Here is an 18,839-nt window from a genome sequence, read left to right on the forward strand (position 1 = left end):
AAAGCAACACAAACCTTTATGTAAACTGCAAAAACAAGTCATAGTAACTAAAAAATAGAGGGTCACTTTGCTATAACTTAAATGTTATTGTTTTCCAACTATCCAAAAGTTGAACTAAAGTAAGAAGACACTAACAAAGTGAAAGCATAGAGCAGTGGCTACTGCTTTGGTCTGCCTGGTTTGCAGGTTAGTTCAGCCATGACCAAAGTGATTGACCAACTTGATTAATCCCAGGTGGAAATTTGGTTTTAACACAGTTGTTCTCAAACACAATAAAGCAAAAGGAAATATAGAAATAGATTTAAGAACTTAAAATAAAATAGAATAGAAATAATAAAATAAGCAATAAGTACCAAGATACTAAGGAAGCACCGACAATAACTTTTTAAAGTTCAAACAACTAGATGGCTTTTTTTTATTATTATTATTTTTTCAGTGTATACATAGATTTAACTGTATCCAGGACTACTGTATTATGCTGCATTCGTGTGCTCCTCGGACTGTCTGAGTTTCCGAGTTGCGAAGTCGTTCTTCCAACTTTAGTGTGCTTTCAGTTTGTAATGTTGTAACAACAGCAAAAAAAAAAACAACAAGGATGCTACGATCTGTGGAATGTCAATCAAAAGTTTATGTGCAATACGTGAATTAATACAAAATATCTGAATAGCAAGAAAGCATATTTTACCCCCCATGTGATGACGAATATTACATCAAGTCAGCAAGCTCGACTCCTAATTCTTTCCAGAGTTTCTGAGTTAATGTTCCGACCTCAGCAGTGTTTATGTGCATTTTACAACTCGGAAACTCAATTTTCCGATATGTCCCGAACCACATGAATGCACCATAAAGCTGCATTATTTTAGCAAATAAATGTATTGTGTCCATTATGGCAGCTCTGTCTTCATGCCAATACAATTTCTTTAAATTCTCTCTCTCTCTCTCTCTCTCTCTCTCTCTCTCTCTCTCTCTTGCTCTCTCTCTCTCTCTCTCTCTCTCTCTCTCTCGCTCTCTCTCTCAGTATCGTTAGAGGTTTCCAGTTTCTTCCACTCAACCTTGTAAGTTGTTACTTAGTTATATGCCGCATCACCTCAACTGACCCGTGTGTTTTAACGACCCTGCACAGTCACAGGTGTTTCCAGTTAGACTGATTGATTAGAGCTCGTTAAGGAGAGGCTGGTTTATTTGTAGAGGACCTTTCAACAAGATGGCAATGCATGGTTTAGAACTTTTATTAGACATAAAAGAAGCATTCATACAAGTTTTAAAAGAAGCACAGAGTAAAATAAAGACACATAAAAACAGAGAAATAAACTGGAGGATGACAATAAATGGGTGAAAAGCTTTCCCCCCAGAGTTAGTTTGTTCCACATATTTGGTGTTTAAAACCTGAAAGCAGCATCTCCGGGTTTGAGTTGACTCTCTAGTTAATCAACATAATATGTGAAAGACAACATGACAACTAAATTAGAAATAGTAACTTCTCTCTGGGTTACAAGAAGAAGTGTTTCAACTCCTTCTGCCTAACAGGAAGTTAAAATGTGTTAAGTCACATGCGCAAGTGGTTACTTATGCACTGATCTGTTAGTGTCACAGTCCTTACACAGACTTTATGATGCTCCCAGCTGTGACAGGCACAGAAAAGGTAAGATCTCTGACAATTAATTGATTGTGGATCTTTTTTAAAGACGTATATGTGTGATAGCTGTGCATTGTAACAACTTCCTGTTTAAGAAATGTATATACCTGTTCATCATTCTGTTAGTCCCATGAGGAGTTAAATTCTTGAGCAGCCACATCAGCTTTGTTTAGGACAAACACATGTCCTCTCTCAGCAGCCAATGGAAGGGTGTGCAACTAATTAGAAAATAGTAAAAACTCTCGACCACAAGAGAAGAGAAAACATGTTGGTGTGCTGTCTACAGGCAATGCTTTTTGATTCCTTTCATGCAAACAAGTCTCAATAAATCGCTTTGTGTTCTTAGGCTTTGGCTCTGCCTTGCGTCTGTCTGTGTGTCTGTGCGTCTGTGTGTGTGTGTGTGTGTGTGTGTGTGTGTGTGTGTGTGTGTGTGTGTCTGTCTGTGTGTGTGTCTGTGCGTCTGTGAGTGTGTGTGTGTGTGTGTGTGTGTGTGTGTGTGTGTGTGTGTGTCTGTGTGTGTCTGTGCGTCTGTGTGTCTGTGTGTCTGTGTGTGTGTGTGTGTGTGTGTGTGTGTGTGTGTGTGTGTGTGTGTGTCTGTGCATATGTGTGTGTCTGTGTGTGTGTGTGTGTGTGTCTGTGTGTGTGTCTGTGCGTCTGTGTGTGTGTGTGTGTGTGTGTGTGTGTGTGTCTGTGCGTCTGTGTGTCTGTGTGTCTGTGTGTCTGTGTGTGTGTGTGTGTGTGTGTGTGTGTGTGTGTGTGTGTGTGTGTGTGTGTGTCTGTGTGTGTCTGTGTGTGTGTGTGTGTGTGTGTGTGTGTGTGTCTGTCTGTGTGTGTGTGTGTCTGTGTGTCTGTGTGTTTGTGCGTCTGTGTGTCTGTGTGTCTGTGTGTTTGTGCGTCTGTGTGTGTGTGTGTGTGTGTGTGTGTGTGTGTGTGTGTGTGTGTGTGTGTGTGTGTGTGTGTGTGTCTGTGTGTGTCTGTGTGTGTGTGTGTGTGTGTGTGTGTGTGTGTCTGTCTGTGTGTGTGTGTGTCTGTGTGTCTGTGTGTTTGTGCGTCTGTGCGTCTGTGTGTCTGTGTGTTTGTGCGTCTGTGTGTCTGTGTGTCTGTGCTGGTTGCTCCTCACTGTTGACGTGAGAGACCACAGAGTGAGAGGGCAGCAGCAGTTTGACGTGTAATGATGAGAACTTGGAATCCACAAACAGGTTTTCTAATACATGCTTTCATGAGCACATACAGTATCAATAAAGAGCGCATGTAATTAAAATAGAGACATGCATGTGCATATTATTTGTTATTTTTATATGAGACAGAATTTCCAGAACAAGAAGTAAGGTTTGACTTTCACACATGTGAGGCAGAAGCTCTGAGGTCTCAAACATGAAGTTTAATTTCTTGACCCAAAGCTTTCACTTTCAAATGGAAACAATACCTAATCCACAGCCATCCTCTTTACTGTTCCTCTTCTACCTCATTACAGCTTAATGGATGCTCTGTTTACTGTGCAGCATAAACACAGAATGAGACCCAACTGCTCGGGCGTGTGTGTGTGTGTGTGTGTGTGTGTGTGTGTGTGTGTGTGTGTGTGTGTGTGTGTGTGTGTGTGTGTGTGTGTGTGTGTGTGTGTGTGTGTGTGTGTGTGTGTGTGTGTGTGTGTGTGTGTGTGTGTGTGTGTGTGTGTGTGTGTGTGTGTGTGTGTGTGTGTGTGTGTGTGTGTGTCCATGTCCTAGCGATCACTTTAGCTTCTTTCAGCACATTGTTTTGGTTTTACAGGCTGTAGCTTTATTGCTTTGGATCTCTATCACCGTGCTACATCAAGAAAACAAACAAAAATACATGTGAAGTAATGGAAAATGTTTTGTTGCATTTGCTTCTTACATTAATATTCATTCTATATTGGTAGTCCTCTGCTTGTACTGTTTCTAGCTCTATGAATGCTGCTGTGGTTTAACTTTACATTTGTATGTATTGTTATTGATAACTGTTCATAGAAACAGTCTGAAAGAGTTGGCAAGAGGCATACAGCTCATTCTTTTGTTCGCTTTTTAAGCCGCTCCACATGGGAGATGTATTTTTGACCCTAAAGCTGGCAAGGTGCCGTCTCCATATGGACAAACCCAGAGCCTGAGTTGCACAAAGTTGTTGCCGATGAAAATCTTTGATCTCAGTGCCGCTCTCTTTAGTTATCAACGCAAACAATTACATCTGCCTCGCCTTGAGCAATCGCTGACGATTTAAAGATTATTTAGTGAATTTATGTCATGTTTCTCCCAGAGGACATTTCAGATTGTGGTTAACACATCTGTTCTGAGGAGTCTTTATATTTAAAGATTTCCAAGGAAAAAGGCACACTGCTTTCCATCAGCTCATGTGGTGACTTGCAGGCAAGTAAGACAAAGAAAAAACTAATCAGAGGCAGTGTGTATTCCTGGATGGTGTGTATTGTGAGCAGAATGTGAACTTAAATGTGATTCTGTTTACTTCAGACTACTTTCATTCGTCTGCTGGATGGAGATGAAAACAATGTGTTGACTTCACGGCCAGAGCAACATGGAAACCATGCGAACATGTCAGCGTCTGCTCTTTCACACTGCAGCGTCATGGCAGTGACTTTGCGTTGTGTTTGTGAATTCTGACATATTTAGAAATTGAGATCACATTTCTGTTTTTCCCTTTAGGGTGATTGAGCACACTGTTGGTCTGTTTGTGCAGTTCTGGCACAGATTTCCAAACTGTGTACATGTATGTGTGTATATGTGTGCAAGTGTGTTTGTGTTTTTCCACAAAAATGTCCATTGTTATAAAGGAGCTGATGGAGGCCTGATTTTGGTCTTTCAATAAAGTGTATTTCTCAATGTTTTCTGCTTGATTTATGAACAGCGAGTAGAAACTGACTTTACAATGAACTGAAATTATTCAAAGTTTTTCTGTTCCTGATGCTACTTCTCTAGGCTCTCATGATGTACTTTCATTACTGATTCTAAAGTGGAAATTCATTCTCTTTACCATCTGCAGATGGACGACATAGATGCCATGTTCAGTCACCTGCTTGGAGAGATTGATCATCTCTCTCAGGTTAGTTGTACACCAAAGCTGTAAGCATACTTCAACATTTTAACATGAACATGCCAATGCTAACCAGCTGTGGGATATTAATCATTCACTGTATATAAAGGTGGATGACGCATTTCCTCCTGTTGTACAAAATATTCATGCTTTGGGCACTGATACTTATGGTGACATTATTTAGATTTAGGCAGAGCTGTAGTATTCCTTCAATGTGTCAAAACATACCTTTGCCTCACAGATAAGACATCAAAGATCCCTCAGGTCGGTACAGTGACTGCATAACAGAAACACTGACAACTATGGAAATTTCAATGACTCTTGTATTTGTGTTCATTATAGCATGCCTCCTTCTACTCTGCTAATCCATTTTTAACAGAGCTGTCAGTCATGGCATTATATCATTTGTTAGAATCTGATGACTAAGTAAAACTTAACTTCTCAGGACAGTGAACACTATAGGCATAAATCAGATGAGAATAATGCTGATGGTAGAAACTGTTTTAGAACAAAATTATTTGATCTGTATTTTGATTTTGTAGTTTGACCAATTTCCCATCTGCTAACATGGAGGAGGCCCGTTTTATGACCTTTACTTCAGCCAGTCTGTAGTTGTCCATCTCTTGAAACAGATTATGTATTTGCCAGATTCATCATGCAGTTGACCTCATTAGCAGGTATAACATTTTCACCATTGCAACTTTTTCTTATTAGCAATGCTAACCTGATTTACCAGATTACACATTGCATATTAGCATGTTAAACTCAAACTTTATCAGATTAACCATTGAAGTTTAGATTGTTACCATGCTGAATTGTTACCACTGTACACAGAGGTTGATGGGAATATCACATTTTGAGATTCTGTTCAAACACCATGATAATTAGTATTGACCCATTGAGGTTTGTATGAAGAGTAGACAGCCCAAAATAGTTGCGAGTAATCCTCATGAGAACATGGATGTCTGTTAGATATTTTATTCAAAACACAAACTTTTGACACTTTTGATTGCTGGAGTGAAAGACTTACAGGATCCCTTAAGTCATTGGATCACCATCTGCACTTCATTCAATCATTTAATTTAATAGTTAAGACATTTCCAGAGCTGCTACTTAAATGTAGATTATATAAAAATCAGTCAAGAAAACCTCAAGTCAACTCACATTTTGTCAGTTTAATTTCAAGCACACAGATCAATAGAGTAGTTTACAGTTACAAATATCTGATTTGGGTTAATACTAAATGTGATGTTATTTTAAGTGTCCTGATAGGATACAGCTATTTAACTTTCTCTCTGAGCAAGCCTCATGAGCATTTAACCTCATTTATCAGAAGACATATCTTTGATGTCACTGAGAATACATTGACCAATATTTGCCATCATGGTTCATCTGGAATTGTGGGTGGAGTGCAATCTCCAACATCTTCAGTTGCATTCTTTCCTAAAACACGAACAGATGAGCCGGGAATCTTACACTCTGTCTGAATGTTCCCGTCAGAGCGTTTGAAGTAGGAACAGGTTACACAAGGTGAGCCAGACAAATCTCTTGATGTATATCTCGGTAATCTCAATGTTATTTGATTACAAACGGCAGTCTTTGTTTTTAAACCCGGCATCAGACAGAAAAATATAAGGCGACGCTGAGATGTGATGTCATTGAATCTGGATTTGACCTTGGGCGAGTGCTGCAGATTTCCTTAAGCTCACATAAGCAGCTCATCATATAACTGCAGCTCGCCAAGAAAAACATTACACATTTCCAACTGATGCAACTTCTGCTTGAGGCGAAATATTCTTTATCGTCCATTTCAAATCCCCACATTTAAGCTAAATGAGAGCAGCCCTGGGAGTGGGATCAATCTGAAACATTACATCAGACATAGCAGATTGAATAAGCTCTATATGTCACTTTGGCATGTGTCCTTTTGGAGCCCCATCACAGTGACAAACACCCCTCCACAGACTGGCAAGAGAAGCGTTTTGATTAAAGCAAGAGACTGAGAAACGAAAGGATTAAAATTAATTCCACGCATTGCTCTGATTGGGTCAATTCCCTCCTAAACTGCCTTGGAGCCAGAAGACAAAAACTGATTCCTTTTTTCATCCCTGACTTATAGAGAGCTCGGAGGTGTTACTTAAGCAGCAGCAGCAGCTTCAGCATGACGACATGTGTTTTCAGCACAGTCGTCATGGTTGAGCTGCACGCTTGCAGGCATCATTTTGTATACCAGCTGGCTTCCTGCCCGGCATGTTTTTCAGAATATGACTGGCTCTGCAGAGACATTTGTTAATGATTTATATGTTGCTGTTTGGAAATCAGCCCTTTTCTTTATGATATTCCGAGTCCTCAGGCAGAGGCTGTACAGCCTGTAGAGAGGCTGTAACATCACAGGTCTGAGAAATTAGTGAACTAGTGAAATGAACTGACATTTGATTTATTGTCAATGCATACAGTAAACAGAGTGCAATGTGTTCACTATTACTGTTACTTGTAAAGACAGCATGATATAAAACAGAATAACGATGTCATAAATAACAGGCTTGTTATATAATTGAGCAAAAGTTCAAAGAAACATATGCGCTGCTTTTTACGCTGCTCTTTCAAAGTAAGTGTTATCTGCTTCTGTCAAGGACACGACTTCTGTGCATAATGCCGGTAAACGTTAGATGGAACTTGATATCATTTTTTTAATATCTATTCCAGATGCTGTGTTTATGTTTGCAAGGCAGCAGTGTGAGATGTTGTTAATTTCCGATTACATTTGTGGCAGAGTTTATCGGAGACAACAGAAGGGGTTCCTGCCTCACAGAGAAGGAGCACCTTCTCCATTGGCTTCACAGACCTCAATGGTGAGTGTTTATGGAAACATTGTGCTCTTATCTGAAGCAAGAACGGTACTCAAAACTTTAACCAATCAAGAGTCACACCACCCTGACAGTGAGCGCGAGGAGGTATGAGGCAATCTTTCAAGAGATAAGGCTTCTGTTCGGCATCAGGGAGTGATTCTTTTTTCTTTTGCCAAGAAGGTCGAGCCAACCTCTGAAAAACCAGGCAGGAATAAGAGGAGATATATATCAGTTTGGGAAACGAGAGATAGATATTTGTGGGATAAAGGTTACAAGTTCAAATTCTTCAGCATAAAGAATTAAAGATTTCATGTATCAGAATTATGATTCAATCAGATCAATAAATTCTGTACAGAAAATAATCGAGTTTGGCCTTTAAAGAGGACATATTATCCCCCTTTTCCACCTTTTCAAACAGTCCCCTGGGGTCTAAATGAAACATCTGTGCTGTGCTTTGGTCAAAATATAACATGGATCAAGCACCAGAGGAGGTTTGTGACTCTATAAACCAACTCTCTCAGAACACTCCGTTTTGGTGTGTGTGTCTCTTTAAATATAATGATTGATTTGGCTGAAATCCATTTGTCAGGGATGAACCAGTGACATTTACAGGATAACTTCTCTAACCTTCAGGCCACAATTTGTCTCTTAACAGAGTCTCTTAATGAGCTGGAGGACCAGGACCTGGATGCTCTGGTAGCTGACCTCAGATCAGAATCAACCACCTCACAAGTTCCGACAGATCAGCAGACCAGCGGCCAAACAAACAATCAAACTGCAGAGTCATCCGTGACTCAGCAATCTGAGCCTGCCCTTCCTCCACTGTCAAACTCTGCTGGATCCTCCAGAGGACTACAGATGGTAACCATAAAAATCCTCATTTAACTTTAAAAACATATACAATATATATATATATACAATATATAACTACAATATATATATATATATATATATATATAAACGTCCTCATTTTGTTTTTGTTTCCAGACTGAACCACAGACAAAGGAGGACAAAATTAAATTGGCTCTTGAGAAACTAAAAGACTCAAAAGTAAGGAAGGTAAACCCAGTATTGTTTAATGTCTTTCTTCACCATTCAGATGCACAGTTAAAGTAAATACTTTATTTCCAAGATGATAGTCAAGGTGCTGATGAGTGACGGCAGCTCCAAGACGCTGATGGTGGACGAAAGACAGACCGTCCGGGAGGTTTTGGACAAGCTGTTTGAGAAGACATACTGTGACTGCAGCGTTGACTGGAGCCTGTGTGAGACCAATCCTGGGCTGCAGATTGGTGAGATAAACATGCACACACATGCTGTACATGTACTCAAATCATATGCAGGCTATTGTGCACATGCATCGCGTGCACAATCGCGTGCACATCGCGTGCACATCGCGTGCACAAACAGAGGCAGGAGACACTGTTGCATACATGTTCCTAGACTGAAGACATAGAGTCTACATACTTTGAAAGTGTCTTATCATTTCAGAGCGAGGCTTTGAGGACCATGAATTTTTATTTGAGCCACTGTCTGCATGGCCTCATGAAAGTGAAAACAAAATCTATTTTGTGTCAAGGCCTGAGAAGTATGTAATGTTCAAGGACCCTCAGGTGAGTATGAGTGAGTCGTTGTCTTCCTGCAAAAGATTAAACACATTAATGCTTAGTCACTAAACTAAACCATGCTTCTATCCCCCTGAAGTTATTTTACATGAGGAAAAAGAAGGCAAGTTCGAGTGGGATTAATGAACAAGCCAAACAGCTCTTACTAAAGGTTGGTAACGGCAACATGTGAACACAAACAAACAAAGATCATGTTTGCGTCATTTACCAAACTTAAAAACAATGTTTAAATACCTATCTCTTTAATATCGCCGGGGCTATGCCCCACTTTCTATTGTAGGCAAACACGACTTTATAACATGTAGGCTAGGGGGGGAAACACAACTTTGAGAAATGAGGTCTTGTCGAGCGATAGCTTTGCTAAGTTGCCCGTCTTGAGAAGGCTATGGGACTTCCGTCTGCCAGGATTTTGAACTTGTCAGGCCCGGGGCAGAGGGCTCTCCGTGGGTGAAGTGTCAGTGTTTGATGACAGGGAGTAATGTTAAACTGTAGCAAAGAGATGAGTCGTGAGTTCAACCCAGACAACGGGGATGGCAAAAGCACGAACTGTCAGGCTGGTAAAGCGGGTGCAGAGGGATAAGTTGCAGCTGGAGCTCATAGCCCCAGAGCTAGCACTAGCTCCAGGCATCCCGGGGCTACAGCCACGGACCCACACTCGACTCTCGTCACCGATATCTGAACTTGAAGCGTTTCTGTGTTTGCTGTTGTTTTCTGGTTGTGTGTGTTTTGACTTAAATTTTGTTTTTGTAATGCGCGTTTGATGCTTATGCAGTTGTTTTGCCTATTTTCAGCACGTTTGTGTCTTTGCAGCGCGTTTCAGCCTTTGCATTCTTTGTGGTAGTTTGCATTTGCTTTTGAATGTGCAGCATTTCTATATATGCTGCGCGTTTTTCTAAATGTATGTCGTTTCATCAGTTGCTGAGCGTATGACCCCTACCGGCCACTGTAGATAACAGACGTTATTTACTGCTGTTCGTTCAGAGACAAAAAAAAAAACCACTAAAGCATAACTGTAATGAGCACTGGGTTAAAAGGAATGCTGCTCTCTTATTGGCTGCAGGAAGTGAAAAAGTCATATCTGCGAGTTACGATGTACCTTCTGTCTCCATAGTTAAAAAATGACACCACTTCAGTTAGAGTACATCCAGTATCAACATAGCGTTTAGTGTGAACCAAAACTTTAGACAAAACTTACAGACCACAGGCCCTTAAATAATATGCTTTTCACTCACAAAAGAGAAAAAACTTCTGTTTAAAATCCTTTGCACCCATCTTAGCGCATACAAATCTATTTTGTTTCTCCTTTACATTTAATCATGGGGTCTGTTTTTTAGAACACATTACAAAAACTCAATTTGTTGTTATGCAGACGACACCCAGAAAAATATTATGTCATGATTTTATATTGATGCTGATCTTCGTTGTTCGGCTCTGCAGGAGCAATTTGGAGGTCCTACTGTGATTGTTCCTGATCTTGAGGGCACTCTGTTCCTCAAGGAAGATGGAAAAAAAGTGTGGAAACCTCGCTACTTTGTTCTAAGGGCATCGGGCCTCTACTATGTACCCAGAGGGAAGACAAAGGTTTGTCAACACAAAGAAGCTTTTTAAACTATTTATCATATGCAAACCTTAAGAAAATTGAAGATGGTTATTGATAGGGAAAATGTTAATACACAGTGTTTTTCAAAGGTGATTTTTTTGGGATCTACTGTATCAAGATAATCAATATCCTGCTTTATATTCTCAGTAGGCTAATCTTTGCTAGCAGTAACTGTGGTGTCTAAAATTATTATAATGTGTATGTTAATGCTCAGAGAAACAGTTTGAATCATTAACACATGGAGGTTTATTGTATGTAGGGAATAAAAAGAGTTTATAATTAGGTATCTTCTTGGATAATTGATGCTATGTCTTTAAGTCTCAGCTTACATTAGTCTTAACCTGACAAGGGTGTAGGATAAAAAATAATCAGTTGTACATAAAAAATCGCAAAGAGAGAAGATAATACCACTCTTCTGCCTTCACACCAAAAATATACTGCTATGGCTAGCAGCAACTCAGTTAGCTTTTCATAAAGACTAAGAAGAGGGAGAAACCGCTGGTTTAGCTTCATCAAAGGTAACGATAAATCCACCTACTTTCAGCTCAGGACGTATTCATTGTTATTGATTCATTCTTCATCCCCTTTAAGTTTCAAAATGAAACTTTGAGATCATACCAAGATAGCTATGGTCCAATGCAAAGCTAACTAACAGAGAATACTCTCAGAAATAGCCCATTATTCAACTATTATTAAGAAAACACTTTCAAATGAAACATGTTTAAATTAGCTTAACAGCGTTTACAGTCTTTATGCTAAACTAACCATCTGCTGATTTTAGCATCAGGCAAAGCAGACAGACTTAAGAGTGGTATTAATCTTTTCATTTAATTCATGGAGTTTAAACAACAAGCATCTTTATCAAAATGTCAAACTATTGCTTTAAAAAAAAAAACAGCATTACCTTTATTTATTGATTCATCATCAAATAATCACAAAGTGGCCATTCTCCTCTAATGCAATGCTCCTTTAATGGCTGAATGCTTAAATATTTTAAAGGCATAAATGCAAGATAACAAGGCAGAAAAATAACGATTTACAGTGTGAATAGAAAAGGAAACACGCTGTTGGGAGACAGAGGAGAAAAATACATCCTGGAAAAAAGCTAATAGATAGAGGGGAAAACTGCGGGGCAGATGTGTTAATGGCCGACATGAGAGAGCTGCAGGAATCATCTGAGGCCAAGGACATATGGAGGGAGATCTGGAAAAGATAGTTCATTAGGAGGGAGGAAGAGAAACTGCCAAAATCAGACAAGGAGCAAGCATAACCAATATTCTACAGGAGTGTGAAATGAACCCACATGTACGTACTGTAGGCTTCATGCAAGTCAGAACTAGTTAAGCAGAATCGGAGGAAAGATAAGAGATGAAAAAGAGCAAAGGTGCAAGACAATGTCTGGAACAAAACTAAATAGGGCAAAGAGATTGTTTTTCACCTTGGCTTGCATGCAGACACTTCTGGTGTCCAGTAAACGGTGCGTGTCTTTGTCGTGGTTAAATGTGTGACCATGATGTGCTTCTGCTCGATATCAAATGTTAAAGAAAGGAATGTGGAAATGCTCTAGGGAGAAAGACAAACTATTTTCACTGAAAATCAAATTGAATTTCTTCTAAAGTTAAACAAAAAAAAAAACAAATTAAATTTTTCTTGGACGTGTCTTCATTTTAATGTCTAGCATACAGTCAGAGTGAGAAAGTTTGTTTTATCTTAACAACATGTGAAAACAACTACCAAAGCGTCAAGACTAAATATTCAACAGCCATGTTTTGATTGATTAAAAGTATGCTACTTTCTCAAATATCACTGTTCAAATGTTCTGGATTACCAATCCCGTAAATCATATTAACTTGCACACAGATTTTCCTTTGAGGTCAGTATGTTTGTTATTTACTCGTCCCATAAAGCATTCAAGAGCTCTGGTGTGCAGGCCTCATTTACAATATTTATATTGTTGTTTTTTTTCTCTCACAGTCTTCCAGTGATCTTGCCTGCTTCATCCATTTTGAGAAAGTCAACATCTACACCACGATCAACTACAAACAGAAGTTTAGAGCTCCCACCAACTTCTGCTTCATGCTGAAAGTAAGCTCAACACATGTTTCATGACGTAAACGCATTTCAGAGAACATTTATGTAATGCTGGACAGTACGCCCCAAATAATATTATTTGTAGTTGCTTTACTTTGAGATACAAATTCCCGGTACATTTAACAAAATGAGCCCATGTGTGATGGAAAACTAATGAGCAGAGGTTTGACAAGAGAGGAGAAACAAATAAACATGTGGCTCATAGTTCAAGATGGGGACAAGTGGGATTGCGATTTATTCCTTCTTAGAAATAAAACCAACACATCATTTTTTTTTTTGTAAAAAAATAAATAAATGAACAACTTTTTTGTACGGTGGCTGGTAGGAGCAAAGGCTTGGCAACAGCAGAACAGAAACAACGTACATTTAGAGAAACGCCCCTGCTGAGAGTATTGTGCACTATGTGGTCTGAGCCAATTGACTGTATAAACTATGCAATGACACCAAACACCAAATTAGCCCAAGTATGTTTTCTGCATGACATGTTTGAAAAAATAAATAAAAAAGGTTTTAATGTAGTTGAGGCTGAAAAAAGGAAACATGATATGAATACACAAGAGTGACAGACTTGTATTAACCTGATAATATCACCACCATGTATTTGTTGAGCTGTAGTAATAACTACTGCAAATGTTATTTTCAGTTATCAGATATCACAATACAAAAAGAAACCCTGTAAGCATACATTAAATTAAAATGAATCTACTGTATACTTGATATATACTTTCTGTACATCAAAATAAAAATGTGTCCCATCAAAAACAGACAGAGATCAAGGTTGAAGAGATCTTCACATTCATAACACTACTCCACCAAAACAGATCAACATGAAGTAGTCGGGAGGTGAATACAGAGTGATTAGTGGACAACAACAGTTCCAATGAAAAGCAGAGTTCAGTCCCAGCGTCCCTCATAGTGCTGAGAGCGCATGTATCTGCTGCCCTCTGCTGGCTCTTGTGTTCACTACAAATAAACAAACGGAGCAGAGAAACAGCATTTTGCACTAAAAGGTACAATCCACCAATTTTTTTGTTACGTTTTTTTGGAGGCTTTTTGGGCCTTTATTGTAGAGATAGGACAGTGGATAGCAATGGACATCAGAGAGAGAGAGTGAGGAATGACATGCAGCAAAGGAGCACCAGCGGCGCCCCACGATCCACCAATTTTTCCACCAAGTTTGGTTTACTCATTACTGGGAATACACACTCAGCTTTCCAAACAGATGACTCATGTCATGCTCCGAGAAAGCTTTGATAAATTTGAACAAAATAACCTCACTGATGTCATGATCATGTCATCAGCGTTTTCTTAGTTTGACTTTTACAGTCAACTTGTTTGGAAGGAAGGCCCTGATTTACAAACTTAAACTGAAGTGGTGGTGTTTTAAGGATGTGGGGGGCAAAATCTAAAAATGAATAATGTTGAGTTGCACGATGGGTAGTGTAGGATGCAGCGCTGCAGGAGCCTGAGACATATTGGGTATTCAAACTTAAAAACTTAATCTCTGCCCATTTATGAACATTGCTTTTGTAATAGGTCTCTGCTAAGAAGTGTAAAATTAAACAATAGGATAACCCCCTAACATCGATATTATTGTTTTTTACTTTCTTCCCAGCATCCCCTCATCCAGAAAGAGTCGGACTACATTAAGTTCCTGTGCTGTGAGGACCAACACACACTGCTGCTGTGGGTCAACTCCATCAGAATAGCCAAGGTCAGATTCAATCCTGTAACACAAAAGCTAAGTTACATGTTAAAGCCATTTTGCATCAACTTCTGGATGTGTGTCCTCTGTGTGTTCAGTATGGGAACGTCCTGTATGGAAACTACCAGGCTGCTATGAAGAGAGCTGCCCCCACTTTGCAAACTCTCCACTCTGCTGCACAAACAGGTGAGTGTACACATTAGGACTTTGATTTAATACGCTGGTTCTAAGAAGCTTGAAGTATCATTTAGCAAAGTCAGTGTTAACAATTTGAAGTCGTCACTATCTTAAGAGGCAGTAAACATGATTATGTTCAAGTAGCTGCATGTTGAATTTGTTCACTTCCCAAGACATAACTAAACCTTAGAGGAACAATGTTTACGATCCATTTTATTCTTGTTTTTTTATTTATTTAAATAAATTACATCATTAAAAGAAGACACACAAGATAAATACTTGCTTTAATACGTACTGGCTAAGGGCAGATTTCTGCTGCTTTCTAAAGACAACAGAAAAACATAAAGCAGGAATTTTCAGGAGGAAACCATATTTAGAAAAAGTAACTTTCTGTCTAAACAAATACCTGATCCCTCAAAATGTGTCTCTACAGAAAAATCCCACGGTCATGTTGAAGACTATCCTCATGAGTCACCACCTGACTTCATCCCCCCTCCTCCTCCTCCTCCTCATGGACACATGCAAGTCTGAACCAGGTTTAACTTCAGCTGGCCTGGATTAAGTCCTTTTAGTTTCCCTTTGCTTTAAAACATTTGAAATAAAAACACATCTAACTGATGCCAATGATCTTATCAGTAATAACTCACACATGTACAGAAATAGGTGTTTGTGATGGACCTTGTACATGAAGGGAGTTTTAGCACCATCTAGTGGTAGTGTAAGGGATTGCAGGTTCAGTAGATCCAGATAAATGATATAAGTATTTTCAGCTGACTAAGTTTAGACACATGACCTGTTCCACTAGCTTAAGAACACAAAAAGCACACAGTTCTGTTCATTGTTTCAATGAGCTGTTTATTACAAAAAGACTGTACATAAATTTCAATGAAGACATCCTATGTACAAACTGAGAGGAGAAGACAAACACTGGATTCTGTTCCCATGAACATTTAAGTTACTGTTTTTTTCCATCATTAAGAAAAAACACATCGAAGAAAGGCGTCTTGACCTGTGATGCCATGAAATGTTCGACGTTACGTGGTCAACATTACAAAGTTCTGCACGTCAGTGGTTGTCTCATGATTTCTCTATGAAAAGAAAAGTATAAATAAAGCCTTTACATACAAACTGCTCACCAGCCTTTTCTCCACAGTCTCTGACACGCACACACAAAAAAACATGTCCAATGCAAAGCTAGAAATACATTAGGTAGAAAAAAGTTGTTTTCTCACAAAAATGACCTCAAGATGGAAAAGATACAATCAAGAATGGGATGTAGTGGCAGATCATTCACTGTAATGACGTTGAGATACTTTCATGCACAGAAGCTGAATGAATACTGTTCATCTGTGTCTCCTGGAAAAATCCCTCTCAAAGTCTGTATTCATATTATATTCAAATGTCCCCTTCAATGTCCGGCACGTCCCAAGTACATAGGATTATGTTTGAGTAGCTTGTTACAAAACATTAGCTTTGATGATATCTAACGGCGGGTTTCGACCTGCAACAACAATCACTTTTTAAGAGCAGACATCAAAACTGATATCTTTATACGAGCACTTTTTGAAGACCTTGGGGTTGCAATTCATTCCTTCACTGCAGTTAGTCATTCATGTGGAGCGAGACGTGTATCTGTAAGTAGCTGATTCTAACTTTAGTACATTACTGATCGCTTCCCTTCAGTCTACATTCACTTAAAAAATGCAGAGGCGATTAAAGACGATTACAATCGGATGTTTGTTCTCTCTCTGGAACAAAGTATTACAACTTGAATCCCTTGTTACCTTTTGACAGTTTCTAGAGAATTCATAATTTGAGGTTGTTTGTGTTGGTGATAATGGTTGTTGAGCACCAATGTAAAGCACCACACCAGCAACCACTGAAGGAGCAGACAACGACAGGATAGAGGTTAGTTGATATTTCAGGAAAGCGATTGTTGTTTAAAAATCAGAGCAGTGACGGTAATCATAAAGTCATCACAGTTGCTGAAAACAATCAGTGCACAATGAAAAACAACATATTTTTAAAAAAGAAACCTGGGTTAGTCCTTCCTCTGCTTCACAATTCGAAGCAGCAAACCCTCCAGAGCTCTGCTACAGTGGCTGGACAGCATCACCAAACTCAGTGACAATGAAGAAGATGATTAAACTCAGACTGAACATAGATAAAACTCATGTTTACATGCAGCCACTTGGAGTTAAGATGGCACCGTGAGTGATGAATCAAATTAAAATTCAAGTAAAAATAAAGACAATTGAAAAGGAAAACACCAAATCTTGGCATCCCCTCCACTGACGCTGATGGAGAGTCACAGGTGAAACACACTCGACTGACAAATGTAACTGTACTGGCAGCTTCTCACGTGACAGTTTATATACAAGTCAGAGAACAGAAAGAAGAAGCTGTTGACTTTTTTTTTCTTGTGATGTGTTTGTACACTCGGTTCACCCTTTTTAACAGCATCGCCACCGACACAGAGCATAGTAAATACACAACTCCAAGTTGTTTGTTCCCCTTTTTTAAACGTTGTGTGGTTCGGACATCGACGTCATCCAACATTCAGCCGTGTCCTAATGCACTTGTTGATGTCTGTTTGTTCTATAGACTGAATATAAGAAGTGGACCGTTTTCAACCTAAGGAATAGAGAATATTTAGATGAGAGGGAGGAAACATCGTTTACATCTCGATCCTGGTTAAAGCTCCTGTGAGAACTTTAGGTTTGCCTGGATTTCATATCTTTGATGATTTTGTCATGTAATTGGATGGATAGTGTTTTCTGACAAAAAATCTCACCCTGCTTACAGTCCAATGTATCACTAATGGTGAGCCATTGTGAGTATTTGCTGAAGAAGATGTAATAAGGTGTAAATGGTATCGTATGACAACTACCCTGTGAGAGCTGTTAGCGGCACTCAAAGGTTCAATACTGAAATAGTAAGTCTTGTCACTAATAACCTTGCCTGCCTTTTAAGGTCACAGAGATACATTAGCATTAATTCCAGTCTGTTTCATAACCAGCTCTCCTCACAGGAGCCTAACCATAACAGGTTAGTGGCGTAGTGATCACAGGTAGCCACGCCCTAAAACGTCTATATAACTTCAAGTGGGACAATATTTTACAAAATTAACATCATTTTGCAATCTTGTCTCGTTTCACATAATTGGACTTCTTTATGCAAACAGTGCATTTCCCCCCCCCCCCTCCTCTCCCCCCAGTCGCTGGCCATGAGAAAAAAAAGATTGCATCACTTTTTCAAAGAGAGGCTACGTCCACTTCTTATAACTGTCCACGGTTGTCCTTTTTCGATTTGTGTGATAAGGTAATATGGATGTTTTTTTTAAAAAGGAGGAGTGGGTTGGTCTGCAGGTCTACAGTGCAAATAGAAGGAGTAGGAGCACTAGATCCTCATACAGTAGGAAATACACTGCCTCGTCAGGTCACTAGATCTACTGCATTGGAAATACTGCAGACCATGATAGGAGCAGATGCACAAATTGAGTCTAAATCTAGATTAATCATGACCTCTGACATTATTTGTTTATTTCTCTTGAGGTAAAACGTGACCTCAAATTGTGACCTGCCAACACAGATGTGACTGTGATAGCAAATAGACAGATGTCTCCTCCCTTTGCTCCACAGTGTACACTAACAGACCCCCCCACTCCCGTTTCAGGCCCCTCCTTCTTTGTACGACAGTTTTTTTTTTTTTTTTTAATCATTTTTGAGCACAACAAAATCCGTGCAAGCCCAAGCCCCCCAAAAGATAAACAGTTTATGAGTTCAGCATGGCACTTCATTCAGAATGGGGGCTGTATGAACTGCACACGCCTGCCTGTACATCGTCACTCTGTTTCAAACTGCAGTGCTGCTCTGGCTGTTTTGTTTGTTTTTTTGTTTTAGTCAGCATAGTGCATGATGGACTCGACGTAGTTTCCTGGGAAGAGTCCAGTAACCCCGTTACTGACGCCTTCGTACCAGCCGTCGTCATTTTTCTTGATGATGTAGATGATGGCTCCTTCCATGAAGGACAGCTCGTCTTCCTTGTCCTTGGAGTAGTCGTAGATTGCTACGACTTGAACAAATAACATCACATA

General features: G+C 39.4%; 2 protein-coding genes across 5 annotated transcripts in view; one reads left to right on the forward strand and one right to left on the reverse strand.

Moving 5' to 3' along the window:
* Positions 1-1,245: 1,245 nt before the first annotated feature.
* Positions 1,246-15,876, forward strand: LOC109995827 (amyloid beta A4 precursor protein-binding family B member 1-interacting protein). Its single transcript, XM_020649696.3, has 13 exons — positions 1,246-1,642; positions 4,646-4,705; positions 7,470-7,548; positions 8,201-8,406; positions 8,533-8,595; positions 8,678-8,837; positions 9,037-9,158; positions 9,250-9,321; positions 10,608-10,751; positions 12,745-12,855; positions 14,477-14,575; positions 14,665-14,752; positions 15,177-15,876. Exons 1-13 carry the CDS (start codon positions 1,610-1,612, stop codon positions 15,272-15,274), a joined length of 1,335 nt encoding a protein of 444 aa, XP_020505352.2. The 5' UTR covers positions 1,246-1,609; the 3' UTR covers positions 15,275-15,876.
* The window catches only part of LOC109995771 (abl interactor 1), a 29,718-nt gene continuing 26,460 nt past the window's right edge, over positions 15,582-18,839 (reverse strand). For all 4 annotated transcript variants that reach the window (XM_020649634.3, XM_020649619.3, XM_020649626.3 and 1 more), the window contains one exon: positions 15,582-18,817. In XM_020649634.3, coding sequence (XP_020505290.1) covers positions 18,642-18,817 — 176 coding nt within the window. In that variant the 3' untranslated portion in view covers positions 15,582-18,641. The remainder of the gene's footprint in view (positions 18,818-18,839) is intronic.

The sequence above is a fragment of the Labrus bergylta genome, chromosome 4, assembly GCF_963930695.1.
Source record: "Labrus bergylta chromosome 4, fLabBer1.1, whole genome shotgun sequence".
In the NCBI taxonomy this organism is placed as follows: Eukaryota; Metazoa; Chordata; class Actinopteri; order Labriformes; family Labridae; genus Labrus; species Labrus bergylta.

Coding starts and splice junctions, on each gene's coding strand:
- LOC109995827 (XM_020649696.3), top strand. CDS start 1,610: ATGATGCTCCCAGCTGTGACAGGCACAGAAAAG. Junction 7,549..8,200: donor TGGCTTCACAGACCTCAATG/GTGAGTGTTTAT, acceptor GTCTCTTAACAG/AGTCTCTTAATGAGCTGGAG. Junction 10,752..12,744: donor TACCCAGAGGGAAGACAAAG/GTTTGTCAACAC, acceptor TTTCTCTCACAG/TCTTCCAGTGATCTTGCCTG.